Source organism: Pagrus pagrus (genome assembly GCF_965226575.1).
Source record: "Pagrus pagrus genome assembly, chromosome: 5".
Taxonomy (NCBI): Eukaryota; Metazoa; Chordata; class Actinopteri; order Spariformes; family Sparidae; genus Pagrus; species Pagrus pagrus.
The window spans coordinates 32,102,053-32,118,845 of record NC_140189.1 but is presented as its reverse complement, the minus strand read 5'-3'; the positions used below and the strand labels follow the sequence as shown (position 1 = coordinate 32,118,845).

Genomic DNA, 16,793 nt, shown 5'->3' with positions numbered 1-16,793 from the left:
GGTGGTGTCACAGCCCTCCCTCACTCTTCCTGCTGTTTGCCTACAGATGACTGTAGCGTGGGCTGGTCTGCACTGATGATAGGGCGCGTTTGAAATCGTCCACTCCTGTGTTGTTTAAGATGGCTCCTCTTTGATTCAACGTGACAAACGTTATTTATTTCATCCACACAAATGATCCATTGAGACTCAGAGTGGTACCGACACAGTTGTTGGATTTTAAACAGTCATGAGAAATTCTTGTACAAATATGTGACATGAACTAGTTGGAAGTCAGAAATGTGTTGTTAAGTTGGATGTCATCTCGTTTTGACCAATAGGTGGCGGTATTGTGAAGAAAGCAGGTCATTTATAGTCCTGACAAATGCTGTAAAACTGGTGAAAGCTGGTGGCTGGCCTGACCCTCCAACACAAAGGTCAAAGGTTGAGGACCAGGAAATGAGACTAAACAATCAACTATCTTTCTCGACAATCTACTATTGTAAGTTTAGTGCGAAGTAGGAGACAATAATGCCACTTCTGGTTTATGAATATTATGATAACGTTCAACAGCAGAATTGCGACAACGATCATTTACTGTATTTAAATCGTGCACTGCTCAGACCCAGCCAGCTCTGCAAGAGTCGGGGCAGAGCCAGACTTTCTGGAGGAATAAACACCTGGAGTCACACCAGATGCTGCTCTGATCTGGGGGTTACCAACAGAAGGAGAGCTCAGATGTTTAATTTTAGTGGAAGAAGATTTATCCTCACTCCTGTTTATCAAGCTGACTGTGGCAGCAATCTGCAGAGTTGACCTCCATGTGTGGAGTGTTTATGGACCAGTGACTAGCAACTAGAGCCAGAGAGGGAAATGTACTTTACTTCATGAAGGTAACATTACAGGGAGGAGAGGGGACAAAGAAGAGAGGGACTGGATTCATTCAGCGAGAGTTTGACCTGAAATCAAACACAGCTTAACGTTAACTTGAGTAAACACAAGTCGACAAAATAAAAAACAAAGATGTAGATATTTTTAGACATTTTAATGCAGAAATCTACTTACATATTCTATGCCAGTCGTGTGCCGTCGATAAAGCGTGGTGTACACAGTGTGTTTATAGTTACCTACCTTTAACCACTGCTTCTCCATGATGTAGTTCCCAAGGACAGACACTGGATAAAAACATCATTTTTTAAACCACTGACATTTACCAAACATACTTAAACTGCAGTAATGTTGAGTTTAGTGGGGAATGACTTCACTTCAAGATAAACTTGCAGTAGGGCAGAAATGTGAGAAATTGATTTCTTCACAGGAGAAATGTTGTAAACAAAATGTGCTGTGTTTACTGTAAACAGCCCACTGTAAGTAACCCACTGTGAAAACCAGACGCGAGATGGCTAAAAGTGTACTGCTGATGTCGCTTCATGTGCGTGAGTTGGAAAGTTTTGGTTGATATATTTCCGCTGTGGTAATACAGTGAAGCATCGGCACGATGAGAAGCCAATCAGATTGTTCTGATATTGTCCCCTCCCATTTTAATTTGGCTACATTAAGGTGACTCATCTTACAGTACAGTCCAAGTTAACTTTGGTCTCCGGTGGTGAAACAGAACATGCTGATCATATTTCTTGTGTTGCTCGTGCTCCAAATTGGAGGTAAGTGTTAAAGTTACATTTACTCCAGGTATGTTTTTAAAATATAAAGTCATCCTCCTGCAGTCATATAGAGGAGGCACATGTATCTCTGTTGTTCATCACTGCTGTGTTTAATTTTACTTTCAGGATGCACAGACGACCCCATCTTTGAGACAAAGACTGTTGGTGTTGGACAAAATGTGACTCTAACATGTGCCCGCATGAAAACTTGGCATAACACATACTTATATTGGATCAGACTTGTTTCTGGAACCTTCCCTGAATTTTTAGGAGGAACATTAGCTTATGATGTAACAGATTTTGTTCAGACTCGTCGCATAAAAGCAAAACAAGAGCCTGAAAAATTTGTTTTGCATATTCCAGGAGCACAGTTGAGCGATACTGCAATCTATTATTGTATAAGAGCGGAGGGTTTCAAGATGGCATTTGTGAAAGGAATATTTCTGAGAATTAAAGGTAAATACAGCAAAATAGAGATTCCTTTGCTTTCAGAACTGTTTTGTGCAGCACTGCTTTTATAACGGCAGTTTGACAGACTTTTATTACATTTATGTTTTTCATCAACACTCCTCTGATAATATATCCTTATAGAACTGAGTGAAACAAGATTATTTTACTTATTTATTAATTTTTATTTCCCAGGACCTGAACCTGATGTCACCGCCATCACTCAAGACTCTCTGTCTGATCCAGTCCTTCCAGGAGACTCAGTGACTCTGCAGTGTTCAGTCCTCTCTGACTCTGAGAACAAACAGTGTCCAGGAGGACACAGTGTGTTCTGGTTCAGAGCCGGATCAGATGAATCTAATCCCTCTTTCATTTACGCTCATGGAAACAGTGGTGATGAATGTGAGACGAGTCCTGAGGCTCACTCTGCACAGAAATGTGTCTACAGCTTCTCCAAGAACGTCAGCTCCTCTGATGCTGGGACTTATTACTGCGCTGTGGCCTCATGTGGAGAGATTTTATTTGGAAATGGAACAAAACTGGACATTGAAGGTAACTGTATCATTTTATCAACATCATCTCATCTGAGAGTGTAAATTATCTATAACTGTTTCTTAACTTTCATGTTTCAGTGATCAACATGTGTGACTCAGAGATAAGCAATATAATTGTCCTGCTGTTGTGTGCTGCTTTGGCTGTAAGTCTGATCGTGATAGCCTTCCTTGTGTATGCCATCTGGAAAAAGTCCTGCGATTGTTGTAACGGTAAGAGACGTCATGCATACATCGATCTATTAAACTGTGTTTTCCAGTGTTCACATTCCTGCCGGCATAACAAGAACCTATACTTTTTTAAAACATCTGCTCTTTATGTTTTTTAATAATACAGCTGTTGTCACACCACAAACGAACGCTGCCCCGGCCGGTGGTGATCAGCAAAGACAGCAGGTAAAGAATATAAAGCCGAGTAAGACGAGTGATAACTGTGTGTTACAATCTGCTCTCTCATGTGTAATTTTGCTCCTTGATTTTTCAGAGAAATGAGGACGCTTTGGTTTATTCTACACCAACATTTACCAGGAGGAAACCCGGAAAATCAGGAAGAAGAAGTGCAAGAGGGGAGGAGACGATCTACACTGATGTCAGGGCTTTTGTGATAGATTGACAATCTCAGCACTGGATTGATTATTGATGCTTATGGGTAATAAGCATTTCACCTCGCCTCGGGCCTGCCAGTACTTGACATGGATTTTCTTGAAGATATTCCTGTGGAAACTTCTATTGTATTCATGGGACCTTGCAAAATCTTATTCATTTTTCACTGGATCGGGTTGAAATTTGTTCTGGACATCCAAGAGACCGTAAGGAAACTTGCCAACATGTTTTGTTTTAAATCGTTGTTGCTGAATGGTGCCAAGCTTTGGTTCTGTGTTGTGTAAATGTAGTTCTAGTTATTGGTCCAGCATAAAAACAATGAGTGCCACAGATCTTGTTAGAATTTGCGCTTGTATTTTTCCTCAAGTCATTAAAATAACGTAATAAATTGAATAAACTAAGATGTATTGTGTGCATTATATTGAAATATTTTGTATTGATCGGATATTATTGAATGTGCAAACACTGAAATAGTTTGAGTCCTGTAACTTCAGTAAAGAAAATCAATTATGGTACAAAAATAATCACATTAAAGTTCATTTTTTTGGTAATAGCCTGTTGTAATTTTGTTGTCTTCCTACATTTTATAAGTGAAGACTCATCTTGCAGAAGTGTGACATGAGTTGTCTTTCTGTCTCTTTCATCTGCAGTTTTAAAGCTGTTAACTTCCTCTCAAGACTCTCATCTACTGTATGCATCAATGCAAAACAATTGTACTGAATGGATTCATTATGTGTGTGCATTGTTGTTCAGTTTGTTCATAAACCATCTATAAAGAAATGCCTCTTTACTTCGTTTAATTTAAGTTCAGTACATGTGTGTAACTTTTCAGAGCAATAACTCAGTCCCATCAACAAACAGATTTTTAGCAGCAGATAATGGCTTCACCTTGCTTACTTTACTTTACCTCACTTAGGCAAGGCAAGTTTATTTGTATAGCACAATTCAGACACAAGACACCTCAAAGTGCTTTACAGGGGCATAAAAATTACATTAAAAGACATTAAAACAAGAAGGAAGACATCAAGAAACAAAACATTAAACCAAGTTAACCACACGCTGATAGTGTGTGTAGACTGTTTCCATCCATCCTGCAGGCGCATTGTGTGTCTCTGAGAACATACTGACCAAAGATCGGTCGTGTCTTTATAATAATAATAATAATAATAATAATAATAATAATAATAAATTAAATTTATATAGCGCCTTTCAGGGTACCCAAGGACCAAGTGGAACATACAAAACAAAGAATAGGTGGATAAACAAAAACACATATAAGATAAAGAATTAGAAAAGTTGATTGTTGGGGCTGGACCTAGAGCTGATAGGCCTTATTGAAGAGATAGGTTTTTAAGTCTTTTTTGAAGTTCTCCAGAGAAGTCTGTTTGTGGATTTCAGCTGGGAGAGTGTTCCAGAGAGTGGGGGCTGTCACACAGAAGGCTCTGTCGCCGAGGGTTTGCAGTTTGGTGTGAGGGATGGAGAGCTGGTGTGTGCCTGATGAGCGCAGCTTCCGAGACTGGGAAAAGGGGTGGAGGAGGTCAGACAGGTACTGGGGGGCGAGGGAATGGAGAGATTTATAGGCAAGGCGAAGAATTTTGTAAGTGATGCGTGATTTGACTGGGAGCCAGTGAAGGCGGATGAGAGTGGGAGTGATGTGTTGCCAGGGCTTGGTGCGGGTGAGGACCCTGGCAGCGTAGTTCTGCACATACTGGAGCCTGTCCAGGGTTTTGGAAGGGAGCCCAGGTAGGACTCCATTACAGTAGTCCAGGCGGGAGGTGATTAAGGCATGGATGAGGGTCTCTGCCACAGGTTCGGAGAGGGAGGGCCGGAGTCTGTAGATGTTTTTAAGGTGATAAAAAGCTGATTTGGTGATGGATTTTATGTGTGCTTGAAAGGATAGCGTGGAATCAAGGATGACACCCAGGTTGCGGACTTCCGTGGATGGGGAGGTAGAGCAGCCGTTCACTTCCAGGAGAAGATCTCCATCCTTCAGGAGCAGTGCCTCGGAGACCACAACCATGAGCTCTGTTTTATTGGTGTTTAATCTGAGTTGATTTGATGTCATCCAGAGTTTTATATCGTGCAGGCAGTTGACAAGTGACTGTGGGGGTAGCTGGGTGGATGGTTTGGTGCAGAGATATAATTGAGTGTCATCAGCATAGGAGTGGAAATTGAGACCGTGTTTGCGAATTATCTGACCAAGGGGGAGCATGTACATGGTGAAAAAGAGGGGTCCAAAAACAGAGCCTTTAGGCACGCCTTGGTTGACCGGAGCTGGGGTGGAACTGAAGTCTCCGATGGTGATAAACTGTTTTCTATTCGTTAAATAAGACTAGAACCAAGAGAGTGCTGTACTGGTGAGGCCAAGGTAGTCAGTTAGGCGGGTGAGGAGGATGGTGTGGGAGATTGTGTCGAAGGCTGCAGAGAGGTCCAGGAGGATCAGAATACTGATGTGGCCAGAATCGGCAGCGATGAGGAGGTCGTTGGTGATCTTGATGAGGGCAGTTTCTGTGCTATGGCGTGCCCTGAAACCAGACTGAAAGGGTTCATAGAGCTCATGGTTGGACATGTGCTGATGGAATTGGGCGGCAACTGCTCTTTCCAGGATTTTGCTTAGGAAAGGAAGGTTGGCGATCGGCCGGTAGTTATGTAAGTCATCAGGATCCAGACCTGACTTCTTGAGGATAGGGGTGACTGAAGCCGTTTTGAAGATGGATGGTACCATGCCAGATTCTAGGGACAAGTTGATATTGTCCATCATGAGGGGACAAAGGGCAAGCAGGCAAGACTTCACCAGAGTTGTTGGCATGGGGTCCAGAGAGCAGGTGGAGGCTTTGGCCTGGGAGACCAACTTAGCAACAGAAATAGAGTCCACAGGAGAGAAGGAGGAGAGAGAGCACTGGGGCAGGCGAAAAGTGGGAGGATCAACTATCTGTGTCAGAGGTGCATGTGGTAGGGGGGTGGCAGACGCCAGGAGTTGCTGGTGAATGGTAACCAACTTTTCCAGGAAGAAGTCCAGGAACTTGAAGCAGAGGTCAGTTGCATCAGAAAGGTGGGGGACATCGAGAGGGCTAAGGAGCCGGTTAATGGTGGAGAACAACATTCTGGGGTTATTTTGCTGGTCTCCAATAGTAGTCTGTTTTGGCCTTGGAGGAAGCTTCTTTATAAGACCTCACGTGGTCTTTGTAGGCTTCATGGTGGACGGTGAGGCTGGATTCATGTGTTCTTTGAACTGCATGATTCACTGTCAGTGCACCGAGCACAATGTCACAACATTCAAACCACAGGCCTCCGTGGCCTCCATGGATCAGACTTGTCCGTGCACGTCCCACAAATGTTAACTCTTACAGTGATCATTGGAGGCCCGGTTGATGCCTCGAGCCCTTTAAAAGCAGAGAGCGGGGGTTTCTGGGTCAACTTCACCTACTTCCAAGGTGCATGAAGAAGGGGAAAAAGTCTTCAGAGGTCAGAAGCTCCACCAACACTTAGTAGAATTAGTAGATTGATCAACTTTATTATTAGACAGATGCTTTTCAGCATGTGGCCTCATCGCAGCCCCTCGTGATGTTTGTCAGGTCATTCCTGAGCAGTTTTTGCAGTGTGTCAGGGCGCATTGTCCAGCAGTATGATATGGTTTACACATTGATACGCTAAAAACTACACAGAGATGTGACCACTGAATGTGTTGCAAATCCTCTGTCTCTCAGCAAGTACACTGAAATAACTCAGTGACCATGAAGTACTCTAGGTCCTGCATATCATTATGAAACTGTTAATATAACACCTGCTTTGCAAAAAAAAAAAGAAAAAGAAAAAGACCCCGCTTCTTAAAACTAAAATGGTGACGATGAAAGTTAAATGGAAGTTAAAATCACACCTTACTTGTGGCAGCCTGGCCACAACCACGCTCAACTTTCCACCCAACATTTGTTTGTCAGCGGTGACTTAAACTGCATGTGAACAAACATTCACAAGAAAGCACAGGGCAGCATACAAATGTATTTATCACACGGTGTTAATCTTTTAGATTTCAGTTGTTACTTTCCTTGTGTTCAGATCCTGCACATTGTTTAGTGTTTTACATAAAGAAACTTCTCTGCAAGTGTTCGATTGTTTCATGGATTTTGGGATGTTGCTATACTGGATTGCAAGTTTCAAGTGTTTTCTTTTAGCTGCTGCACATTCAAAGCCTCATTTTGTTTTTAAAAGCTGTTGCCATGGTTTCTCAGTGATTGACACAGAAAGTCCGAAGTGTTGGAGGCCTGACCCTCCAACACACAGGTCAGAGGTTGAGGACCAGGAAATGAGACTAAACAATCAACTATCTTTCTCAACAATCTACTATTGTAAGTTTAGTGCGAAGTAGGAGACAATGATGCCACTTCGGTTTATGAATATTATGATAACCTTCAACAGCAGAATTGCAACAACGATCATTTACTGTATTTAAATCTTGCACTGCTCAGACCCAGCCAGCTCTGCAAGAGTCGGGGCAGAGCCAGACCTTCTGGAGGAATAAACACCTGGAGTCACACCAGATGCTGCTCTGATCTGGGGGTTACCAACAGAAGGAGAGCTCACAGGTTTAATTTTAGTGGAAGAAGATTTATCCTCACTCCTGTTTATCAAGCTGACTGTGGTAGCAATCTGCAGAGTTGACCTCCATGTGTGGAGTGTTTATGGACCAGTGACTAGCAACTAGAGCCAGAGAGGGAAATGTACTTTACTTCATGAAGGTAACATTACAGGGAGGAGAGGGGACAAAGAAGAGACAGAACTGGAGTCATTCAGCGAGAGTTTGACCTGAAATCAAACACAGCTTAACATTAACTTGAGTAAACACAACTCGACAAAATAAAAAACAAAGATGTAGATATTTTTAGACATTTTAATGCAGAAATCTACTCACATATTCTGTGCCAGTCGTGTGCCGTCGATATAGCGTGGTGTACACAGTGTGTTTATAGTTACCTACCTTTAACCACTGCTTCACCATGATGTAGTTCCCAAGGACAGACACTGTACAAAAACATTATTCTTTAAACCACTGACATTTACCAAACATACTTAAACTGCAGTAATGTTGAGTTTAGTGGGGAATGAGTTCACTTCAAGATAAACTTGCAGTAGGGCAGAAATGTGAGAAGTTGATTTCTTCACAGGAGAAATGTTGTAAACAAAATGTGCTGTGTTTACTGTAAACAGCCCACTGTAAGTAACCCACTGTGAGAACAAGACGTGAGATGGCTAAAAGTGGACTGCTGATGTCGCTTCATGTGCGTGAGTTGGAAAGTTTTGGTTGATATATTTCCGCTGTGGTAATACAGTGAAGCATCGGCACAATAAGAAGCCAATCAGATTGTTCTGAATTTGTCCCCTCCCATTTTAATTTGGCTACATTAAGGTGACTCATCTTACAGTACAGTCCAAGTTAACTTTGGTCTCCGGTGGTGAAACAGAACATGCTGATCATATTTCTTGTGTTGCTCGTGCTCGAAATTGGAGGTAAGTGTTAAAGTTACATTTACTCCAGGTATGTTTTTAAAATATAAAGTCATCCTCCTGCAGTCATATAGAGGAGGCACATGTATCTCTGTTGTTCATCACTGCTGTGTTTAATTTTACTTTCAGGAAGCACAGACGACCCCATCTTTGAGACAAAGACTGTTGGTGTTGGACAAACTGTGACTCTAACATGTGCCCGCCAGAAATCTCAGGATGTAAAATTCTTATATTGGATCAGACTTGTTTCTGGAACCTTCCCTGAATTTTTAGGAGGAACATATGCTTACGATGTAGAGGATTTTGTTCAGACTCGTCGCATAACGGCAAAACAAGAGCCTGGAAAATTTGTTTTGCATATTCCAGAAGCACAGTTAAGCGATACTGCAATCTATTACTGTATGAAAGCGAAATATTTCAAGATGGCATTTGTGAAAGGAATATTTCTGAGAATTAAAGGTAAATACAGCAAAATAGAGATTCCTTTGCTTTCAGAACTGTTTTGTGCAGCACTGCTTTTATAACGGCAGTTTTACAAGCTTTTATTACATTTATGTTTTTCATCAACACTCCTCTGATAATATATCCTTATAGAACTGAGTGAAACAAGATTATTTTACTTATTTATTAATTTTTATTTCCCAGGACCAGAACCTGATGTCACCACCATCACTCAAGACTCTCTGTCTGATCCAGTCCTTCCAGGAGACTCAGTGTCTCTGCAGTGTTCAGTCCTCTCTGACTCTGAGAACAAACAGTGTCCAGGAGGACACAGTGTGTTCTGGTTCAGAGGCGGATCAGATGAATTTAATCCCAGTTTAATTTATGCTCATGGAAACAGTGGTGATGAATGTGAGACGAGTCCTGAGGCTCACTCTGACCAGAAATGTGTCTACAGCTTCTCTAAGAACGTCAGCTCCTCTGATGCTGGGACTTATTACTGCGCTGTGGCCTCATGTGGAGAGATTTTATTTGGAAATCGAACAAAACTGGACATTGAAGGTAACTGTATCATTTTATCAGCATCATCTCATCTGAGAGTGTAAATTATCTATAATTGTTTCTTAACTTTCATGTTTCAGTGATCGACACGTGTGACTCAGAGAGAAGCAATATAATTGTCCTGCTGTTGTGTGCTGCTTTGGCTGTAAGTCTGATCGTGATAGCCTTCCTTGTGTATGCCATCTGGAAAAAGTCCTGCGATTGTTGTAACGGTAAGAGACGTCATGCATACATCGATCTATTAAACTGTGTTTTCCAGTGTTCACATTCCTGCCGGCATAACAAGAACCTATACTTTTTTAAAACATCTGCTCTTTATGTTTTTTAATAATACAGCTGTTGTCACACCACAAACGAACGCTGCCCCGGCTGGTGGTGATCAGCAAAGACAGCAGGTAAAGAAGATAAAGCCGAGTAAGACGAGTGATCACCGTGTGTTACAATCTGCTCTCTCATGTGTAATTTTGCTCTTTGATTTTTCAGAGAAATGAGGACGCTTTGGTTTATTCTACACCAACTTTTACCAGGAGGAAACCCGGAAAATCAGGAAGAAGAAGTGAAAGAGGGGAGGAGACGATCTACACTGATGTCAGGGCTTTTGTGATACAGTAGATTGACAATCTCAGCACTGGATTGATTATTGATGCTTATGGGTAATAAGCATTTCACCTCGCCTCGGGCCTGCCAGTACTTGACATGGATTTTCTTGAAGATATTCCTGTGGAAACTTCTATTATATTCACGGGACCTTGCAAAATCTTGTTCATTTTTCACTGGATCGGGTTGAAATTTGTTCTGGACATCCAAGAGACCGTAAGGACACTTGCCAACATGTTTTGTTTTAAATCGTTGTTGCTGAATGGTTAGAGTAATCATATTAATAATTGAAAGTCATTTTACCAGAACAAGGAATCTGTCTTTTACAAAAATTCATATCTTTCACTTTCTTGCAGCCAAGCTTTGGTTCTGTGTTGTGTAAATGTAGTTCTAGTTATTGGTCCAGCATAAAAACAATGAGTGCCACAGATCTTGTTAGAATTTGCACTTGTATTTTTTATTTTTTGTAAGTCATTAAAATAATGTAATAAATTGGATAAACTAAAATACCACTACCATTTTTTGGTAATAGCCTGTTGTAATTTTGCTGTTTCCTACATTTTATAAGTGAAAACTCATCTTGCAGAAGTGTGACATGAGTTGTCTTTCTGTCTCTTTCATCTGCAGTTTTAAAGCTGTTAACTTCCTCGTAAGACTCTCATCTACTGTATGCATCAATGCAAAACAATTGTACTGAGTGGATTTATTATGTGTGTGCATTGTTGTTCAGTTTGTTCATAAACCATCTATAAAGAAACGCCTCTTTACTTCATTTAATTTAAGTTCAGAGCATGTGTGTAACTTCTCAGAGCAATAACTCAGTCGCATCAACAAACAGTTTATTTAGCATCAGATAATGGCTTCACATTGCTTACTTTACTTTACCTCACTTAGGCAAGTTTATTTGTATAGCACAATTCAGACACAAGGCAACTCAAAGTGCTTTACAGGGGCATAAAAATTGCATTCAAATACATTAAAAAACAAGAAGGAAAACATCAAGAAACAGAACATTAAAACAAGTTAACAATGGAAAAATTAGCTAAAGTAGAAGGTTTAAAAGAGACATAACTAAAGGATAAAATCCACAGTGCAGTTCAAAGCCTTAAAGTTGCCCTAGTGAAAGGCTGTGGCAAACAGAGAGTCTTCAGCCTTGATTCAAAAGAGGTGAGAGTTGGAGCAGACCTGCAGGTTTCTGGGGATTTGTTCCATAATAACCTCCATGTTTATTTAACCCTGGTTAGTTTCATAGTACTGTAATTTACAGAACCCTTTGAATTCATCGTAGTTGTTTCTCGTCTGGTAGTGGAATTTCTGAGCTTACCTGAATGCACCACCTGCAGCTCTCGGTGTGTGAGAAGGTGAGCGGCGGAGGAAGGAGAAAGCTCATGTAGCCTCGGAGCAAAGTGTCCTTGTTCGGCGACCAAACGTGGTGATATTTTGTGAATGTTGTGATAAAACTGTCGTTAGGAAGTGAGTGTGAAGAGATAATTACCCGGTGGAAGTGAAATCGATCCCGGGAGCGACTCCGACAGTGTTTCCTCGAGCTTTTCTGAACTATTCTGGTGAGTTAGCTGCACCGTTAGCTTGATTAGCAGCATCATTCTGGTTCAGTACATAAAGAAAAAGCCAGTCAGATTGGTAAATAAATGTTTAATCGTACTGAGACATGTTTTTTGTGATGTTGTGATGATATGTTGTTATTGTGTGTTACCGTGACAAACGGTTAGCAGTTTTCCGAGCTGTTAGCTCCGCTGCGGCCTGCTAATGAGGCCGAGCGTAGCGCCATAGCTGTCGCTGTAGCTCAGACCCCGACATGATGCAGTATTTCATGTGTTTTATATTTTCTGTATTTGAGCTGTTTACATTCTATGTAATGAAGCTGCATTGTTTAATTTCACACTGGAAGAAGTAAACAGACAGTCATTTAAGCTGATAAATAATTACGCTGCATATTATGCAGGCTGGTTTTTTTTTGAGGGACCAGTTCTTCCGCCCAACTGTGATCCACATCACCCGCCATTGCCACATGGAGGTTCTTGGTTCAACTGCAACCTGTATCACCCGCCATGCTGCATGGAGGCTCTTGGTTCATCGGACCGCAGTGTGGACATCAGTGTGGTAGGACAAGGCTCAGTCCTGAGGAGTGACACATTTTAGTTGCACTTTTTTTTCTGAGATCTCGGTATTTTTGGTTTATTTTATTTTTTTATTTTTTTTTACCCCTTTGCAAAAAACAAACTGACAAAGGAACTTAAAGAAGTGTTTTCTCCTTGGAGGACCCTGAAAGACAATAAATTAACTGAAACAGACAACGGAAACAGGGAAGAATAAAGACAATTGAACCCATTAAAGGGGAAAGAAACACTTTTTTTTTTTTAAGGTTGAATATTTTATGTTGAGAGAAAAATTGAACATTTAGATATATACATTTATACCACATTCTGTGTTGTGTGTTATGTGGGCTGGAGATCAGTTGCTCTCGTGCTTAAGTGCTACTGCCAGTCTCCTTACCCGAACCTAGTTGATCAGAACGAACTTGAGAAGACTGAGAAAAAGGTTACATTTAGTTTGGACTGTAGGGACTGAAAGCAGACCTGAACCTGACGACCTCAGAGGTCTGGATGGTTCATAACGTGGCAGCAGATCAGAAATGTATTTTGGCCCGAAACCATTCAGTGCTTTATAAAGCAGGATTTTTAAATCTATTATTTGAGAGACAGGAAGCCGGTGTAAAGATCTGAGAACTGGAGTGATGTGATCTACTTTTTTGGTTCTTGTTAGGACTCGAGCAGCAGCGTTCTGGATCTTATGGATTTTTAAGAGAGTCCTGTAAAGACACCGTTACAGTAGTCCACCGAGTCCGCTGAAGATAAATGCATGGATGCAAGTTTTTCCAAATCCTGCTGAGGCATAAGACTTTTTATCCTGGATATATTCTTAAGGTGATAGTAGGCTGACTTTGTAATCGTCTTAGTGTGGCTGCTGAAGTTCAGGTCTGAGTCCATGATTACACCGAGTTTTCTGGCTTGGTTTGTAGTTTTCAACATTGTCGTTCTTCCTCGGCTCCAACAGTTATTTCAGTCTTATCTTTGTTCTTATCCTACTTGAATTTTACTTAACACGGGAACACAAAAGCATTTTTGCTGTATTCAATCGTCAAGCCTCTTCATTCAATCACAATTTCTATTCTTAATTGAACATTGATCAAGATGGGGTTTCTTTTTTGACCGTTGAAATTTGAAAGCAGGATCAGCAATTCTCCAAGTATATTTTGTATCTCTTCACACTTCACCTAAGAAGAAGAAAAAAACACTTTAGCACTTCAAAGAAGACACGGCTACCTTACTAGTACTGCACTTCCAAACACAGCTCCTCAATACACAAGAAGACTAGCTATCCTTCATATTGCTCCATGCTGTTATCCATGTTATAGCTATCAATGCTAATGATGTTGATTTTGCTAAAATGGCAGTCTGGCTGCTCAAGTTCTACCGTCGCCAATTTACCCTGTTTCCAAAATGTTTGTGAGCATGGGTAAACGTTTTCATAAATCTATGATGTTTCCTTAAATTGTGCTGTCGTGGATCAATCTGCAGCCTCGGATTTGAGAAGTGTTGCACTGGCGCAAAATACCAATCTGCATGGCTGCTCACCGTCTGTTTTACTATGAAGCAAAGTGAGAGGTGCTATCTGGTATCTGAGAGAGGGATGTATAAGCAGAAATGGATACAAAATGAAAACTATTCCAGGTTGAGAACAAATGTTGCACAATTCCTGAAATTCAAATAAATGAGAATCTGTCAAAACATCAAATAGTGAGTGCGTGAGAGAGAGAGGTAACATGCTTCACATAGAGCAGGACACGACCCGTGTGGCAGGAAGTGCACTTTGAATGTATATTCTGTGATAACCAATCAGAAGCATTAGATGGTCTGAGCGTCTTGACCACGTCACCACCTTCACTCTCTGAAATACAAACAAGCTTCCTAATAAAGTCAGTGTCAAGATGATCGTGTTCTGCGTTACACTGCTTCTCCTTCATCAAGGATGTAAGTGCTGTCGAATCATGACCATTATATTTTCTCATTTAAGTATCTGTATGTAAACTAGATGTAGAGTATGGTGGTTAGTGTGATTATCTTTTATCTTATTTATACATTGTACTCTAATTGTCTTTTACTGATTAATCTATTGTACGTTTTAATTTCATTTAGATGCACTGGTTCCAGTGACCACAGTTCAACTTGGTGAACCTGTGACCTTCACATGTGTTCTGCCTTCTGAAGAATTGGGCAATAAACATCTTTACTGGTACAAGCAGAGTGTCGGAGATGATCTGAGGTTAATTGTAACATTTATGAAACACACCGACCCTGCGTTCGAACCAGAGTTTTCTGCCTCTAGATTGGATCTGAAAGTTGAGAAAAATATAAGTAATCTGACCATTTTGAGAACAACTGAAGAAGACGAGGGAATGTATCACTGTGCTTTGATTTACTGGAATGAGAATATTTGGAGAGGAACCTATTTGTCATTAAAAGGTAATTATGTGATCTGTTTTTTAAAATGTTTTGGAGTCACTTCAACCACTTTCAGCTTCATTGTGTTAATGTTCTTTAACTTAACTGACTTACTGTCACTAAATGCCTTAAGCTCTGATTAATTTGAACTTTAAACATGCATTTAACACAGTTTTGCATCACACAGGAAATACTCAGAGGACATCGACCTACACTGTTGTTCAGCGGCCGACAGCCTCTGGTCCAGTCCGTCCAGGAGACTTGAAGACTCTCCAGTGTTCAGTCCTCTCTGACTCTGAGAATAAAACATGTCCAGGGGATCACAGTGTGTTCTGGTTCAGAGTCGGATCAGATAAATCTCATCCGAACATCCTCTACACTGATGGAAACAGACGTGATGAATGTGAAGACAGATCTGACACTCAGAAAAGCTGCATTTATCACTTCTCTAAGAACGTCAGTTCCTCTGATGCTGGAACTTACTACTGTGCTGTGGCCACATGTGGAGAGATCCTGTTTGGACATGGAACAAAACTGGACATTGAAGGTAACGTTCTGTTTTTTAGAAAATTTGAACATTAAAGTCTCTGCAGAGTGGAGCTTTTGCACACCTTAGGGTCAACGGGTGTGTAGGAGAAGACCAAAGGCCAACAAAATCAGTAAAAATACTGCCCACTGTCCATTTCACTTGCGATTAAGTTTATTGACAACGTTTCGGTACTTAGACCTTCATCAGGTTATCTTGCATTTAAATCTCAAATTATACAATGAGTCATGATCAACTTTTACCCATTGGTCATTTTCTTTGTTTTTTCCCTTTGATAATGTTTCAGGATCCAGGATGTGGTCACCGACAGCTGATGCACTTACTTATCTGCTGTGTGCTGCCTTGGCTATAAGTCTGGTTGTTATTGCCTTCCTCATTTACGCCATGAAGAAACAAGAGTCTGGTTGTTACATCGGTAACAGAAGTTACTCATAGTTCTCTATACAACGCTTCAACTTTAAAGCTACTCCATCCTTATTTATTGTTAAATATATACTTTCTGTTTCTAAATCCAGCTGCTGTTGCCGGGCAGAAAATCCACGGTGGTCAAAAAAGTCAACAGGTGAGGAATCTAAATGATGGATTAACCTCATTGAAACAGTTGAGGTTGTTTGTGTTTTTTGACGTTGTCTTCTGGTGTATTTTCACAGAGAGATGTGGACATGAGGCTTTATTCTGCGGTTGTTTTCACCATGATGAAAACTGACAGAGGTGCGATGAAGCATGCAGAAGCAGCAGAGAGAGAGAGGATCTACACTGCTGTCAAGGCTTTTGGGTTGGATTAGTGACTTAAAATGATGTTTGGTTGATGTCAGTCCATTTAGAGCTCAATGGGTTTATGTACAGTAGCTAGTAGTGGCTATTAGGTCAAGCTTCTATACATATTATACACATATAACTGCAGAAACAAGTTAGATTGAAATAGATAGAAATACATTGAATGTGGGGTTGAACTTTTCTGATCATTGTATTTACCTGCTTATTCTGTGCAGGGTCTCCAGAGGCTCCAATGTATCAGTGTAAACACCGACATGTTAGATGGCTCAGATATCAAAGGAACAGATCTGATCAGAAATTAGAGAAGAGCACTGATTTCTGATCAGTACGACTATAATATGTAACAAACTGTTTCAGTAAATAAAACACACTGTGCTTCGTAGTGCTAAACTACTGACTCCATCTGTTATTGTGTCAAACAAGTTTTGGTTATTCTGCAGATTTGTGATCTCTTGACAGAATCACTGAAATCCAGCCAGTATTTAAGTCTTACAAAAACTATTCTGTAATCAAGTTCCTGACCTTCACAGTTTCACATGGATATCACAGCAGAGTGTGTGTACACTTCATGTAGTATTTGTAGTGAGTTCAGATGAAGTTATTTCCT

The 16,793-nt window shown here is 40.8% G+C and overlaps 2 protein-coding genes and 1 long non-coding RNA gene across 4 annotated transcripts; all 3 read left to right on the top strand.

Moving 5' to 3' along the window:
* Positions 1 to 2,756: 2,756 nt before the first annotated feature.
* LOC311257632 lies at positions 2,757 to 3,450 on the top strand. The gene is made up of 3 exons (XR_014622646.1): positions 2,757 to 2,848; positions 2,973 to 3,031; positions 3,120 to 3,450. It is a non-coding gene; the product is annotated as an uncharacterized lncRNA (long non-coding RNA).
* A 2,982-nt stretch (positions 3,451 to 6,432) lies between these two features.
* LOC311256950 (uncharacterized protein) lies at positions 6,433 to 10,354 on the top strand (the record flags this gene model as incomplete). The annotated part of the gene is made up of 6 exons (XM_084352361.1): positions 6,433 to 6,442; positions 6,589 to 6,672; positions 9,386 to 9,742; positions 9,823 to 9,954; positions 10,079 to 10,137; positions 10,226 to 10,354. 6 exons carry the CDS (start codon positions 6,433 to 6,435, stop codon positions 10,352 to 10,354), a joined length of 771 nt encoding a protein of 256 aa, XP_084208487.1.
* Positions 10,355 to 11,720: 1,366 nt separating this feature from the next.
* On the top strand, positions 11,721 to 16,700 carry LOC311257967 (uncharacterized protein). Of its 2 annotated transcripts, none has more exons than XM_084353964.1 (6): positions 11,721 to 11,904; positions 14,557 to 14,883; positions 15,050 to 15,409; positions 15,696 to 15,824; positions 15,925 to 15,971; positions 16,060 to 16,700. In XM_084353964.1, the coding sequence occupies exons 2-6, from the start codon at positions 14,700 to 14,702 to the stop codon at positions 16,192 to 16,194; spliced, it is 855 nt and encodes a 284-aa protein (XP_084210090.1). In that variant the 5' UTR covers positions 11,721 to 11,904; positions 14,557 to 14,699; the 3' UTR covers positions 16,195 to 16,700. The 2 variants fall into 2 exon arrangements, with proteins under 2 accessions (XP_084210090.1, XP_084210089.1); XM_084353963.1 differs by lacking the exon at positions 11,721 to 11,904 and adding an exon at positions 12,336 to 12,460.
* Positions 16,701 to 16,793: the final 93 nt, after the last annotated feature.